The sequence below is a fragment of the Cyprinus carpio genome, chromosome A4, assembly GCF_018340385.1.
Source record: "Cyprinus carpio isolate SPL01 chromosome A4, ASM1834038v1, whole genome shotgun sequence".
Lineage (NCBI taxonomy): Eukaryota > Metazoa > Chordata > Actinopteri > Cypriniformes > Cyprinidae > Cyprinus > Cyprinus carpio.
The window spans coordinates 24,835,533-24,836,880 of record NC_056575.1 but is presented as its reverse complement, the minus strand read 5'-3'; the positions used below and the strand labels follow the sequence as shown (position 1 = coordinate 24,836,880).

The window sequence follows — 1,348 nt, the reverse complement described above, 5'->3', positions numbered from 1 at the left end:
CAAATTATGCAAGACCGTCGTCCCCGCGAACACTGGTAATACCACGAACTTGCTTTACCACCTTAGCTGCGCTCACCCTTTGGAGCACAGCCGTATTAAAACCAACAACATCTGTAGCTGCAAACATCGCACAAGCAGCAGACCACCATGGAGAGGTACTCTGCATCAGTGCCTTATGATAAAGAATCTAAATGGTACAAAGATATAAACGGAGGCAGTGGCATATCATATAGGTCAAAAGACATGCTTCCGCTTAGCACTGTCGATAAGTCAGGTTATAAAAAGCTTATACACGTGCTTGACCCATGCTATGTTCTTCCTGGCTGAAAGTACTTTTCTAAGACTGCCATTCCTAAGCTGTATGTAATGTGCAAAGAATCTGTGCAGCAAGAAATATTGTCAGCCAAGTACTTTGCAACAATCTCTGACCTGTGGTCAAGCCGTACTTCTGAGCCATACATTAGCTTGACCATTTACTTCATCGACAATGAATGGGGTTTGAAAACCAGATGCCTTGAGACTGCATATTTCCTTGAAGATCACACAGGAGAAGTGATAGCAGAAGGCTTGAAGGAGGCACTGTTGTCCTGGAGTCTGATTGAAGACAAAATGGTGTGCATCACCACAGACAGCAGGGCAAATGTAGTGAAGGCAACTTCACTGAACAACTGGACACGGCTGCAGTGTTTTGGCCATCGTTTGCACTCTGCTATTGGTGAGTAGCTTTGTCATTTTAATGCTCGTCATCAATGTTGGTTCCTATGATGATTTTATTAGCCAGTAATTGAGATTATATATTATAATTATATTATGATCTATGGAAGCAGCTTTACACACTGACATGACTCTGTGTGTGTGTGTTTCTGTGTGCATGTTTCTGTGTGTGATCTATTATCAGTTATTAACGCTGGCGTTGTTTTTCTGCAGGTGCTGCAGGAAAAGATAAAAGAGTGAAGAGGGCTGTAGGTGTGTGCAAGAAAGTGGTATCTACCTTTTCTTACTCGTGGAAGAAAAAGAGTGCGCTCTCTAAAGCACAGGAACGTCACAGAGTCACTAACCAGGTGGGGCTCAAGACAAAAGATGGTGGCAAGGGTCCTAGAGCAACAAAAGGCCATCACTGAAGTTCTGACAAAAACAACAGGCACCTGATCCCAACGTGGGATACTTTTTCATATTTCTGCAGGTTTTATATTTCAAACAATGTTACTGTACTGTATCAGGTGTGTTTTTTATATTACAGATGTATCTCAGTCTACCTCAGTTTTATTTATGTTTACAAAACACTGCACATATTTTAAAACACTTTATTCACCAGAAGGTGAACAGCTAGTGAACTTCCTAGCACTAA

The 1,348-nt window shown here is 41.8% G+C and overlaps 1 protein-coding gene across 1 annotated transcript; it reads left to right on the top strand.

Moving 5' to 3' along the window:
- Nucleotides 1–273: 273 nt before the first annotated feature.
- Nucleotides 274–1,121, top strand: LOC122140939 (E3 SUMO-protein ligase ZBED1-like). The gene is made up of 2 exons (XM_042746466.1): nt 274–715; nt 928–1,121. The coding sequence occupies exons 1-2, from the start codon at nt 367–369 to the stop codon at nt 1,119–1,121; spliced, it is 543 nt and encodes a 180-aa protein (XP_042602400.1). The 5' UTR covers nt 274–366.
- The last annotated feature ends 227 nt before the right edge of the window (nt 1,122–1,348 follow it).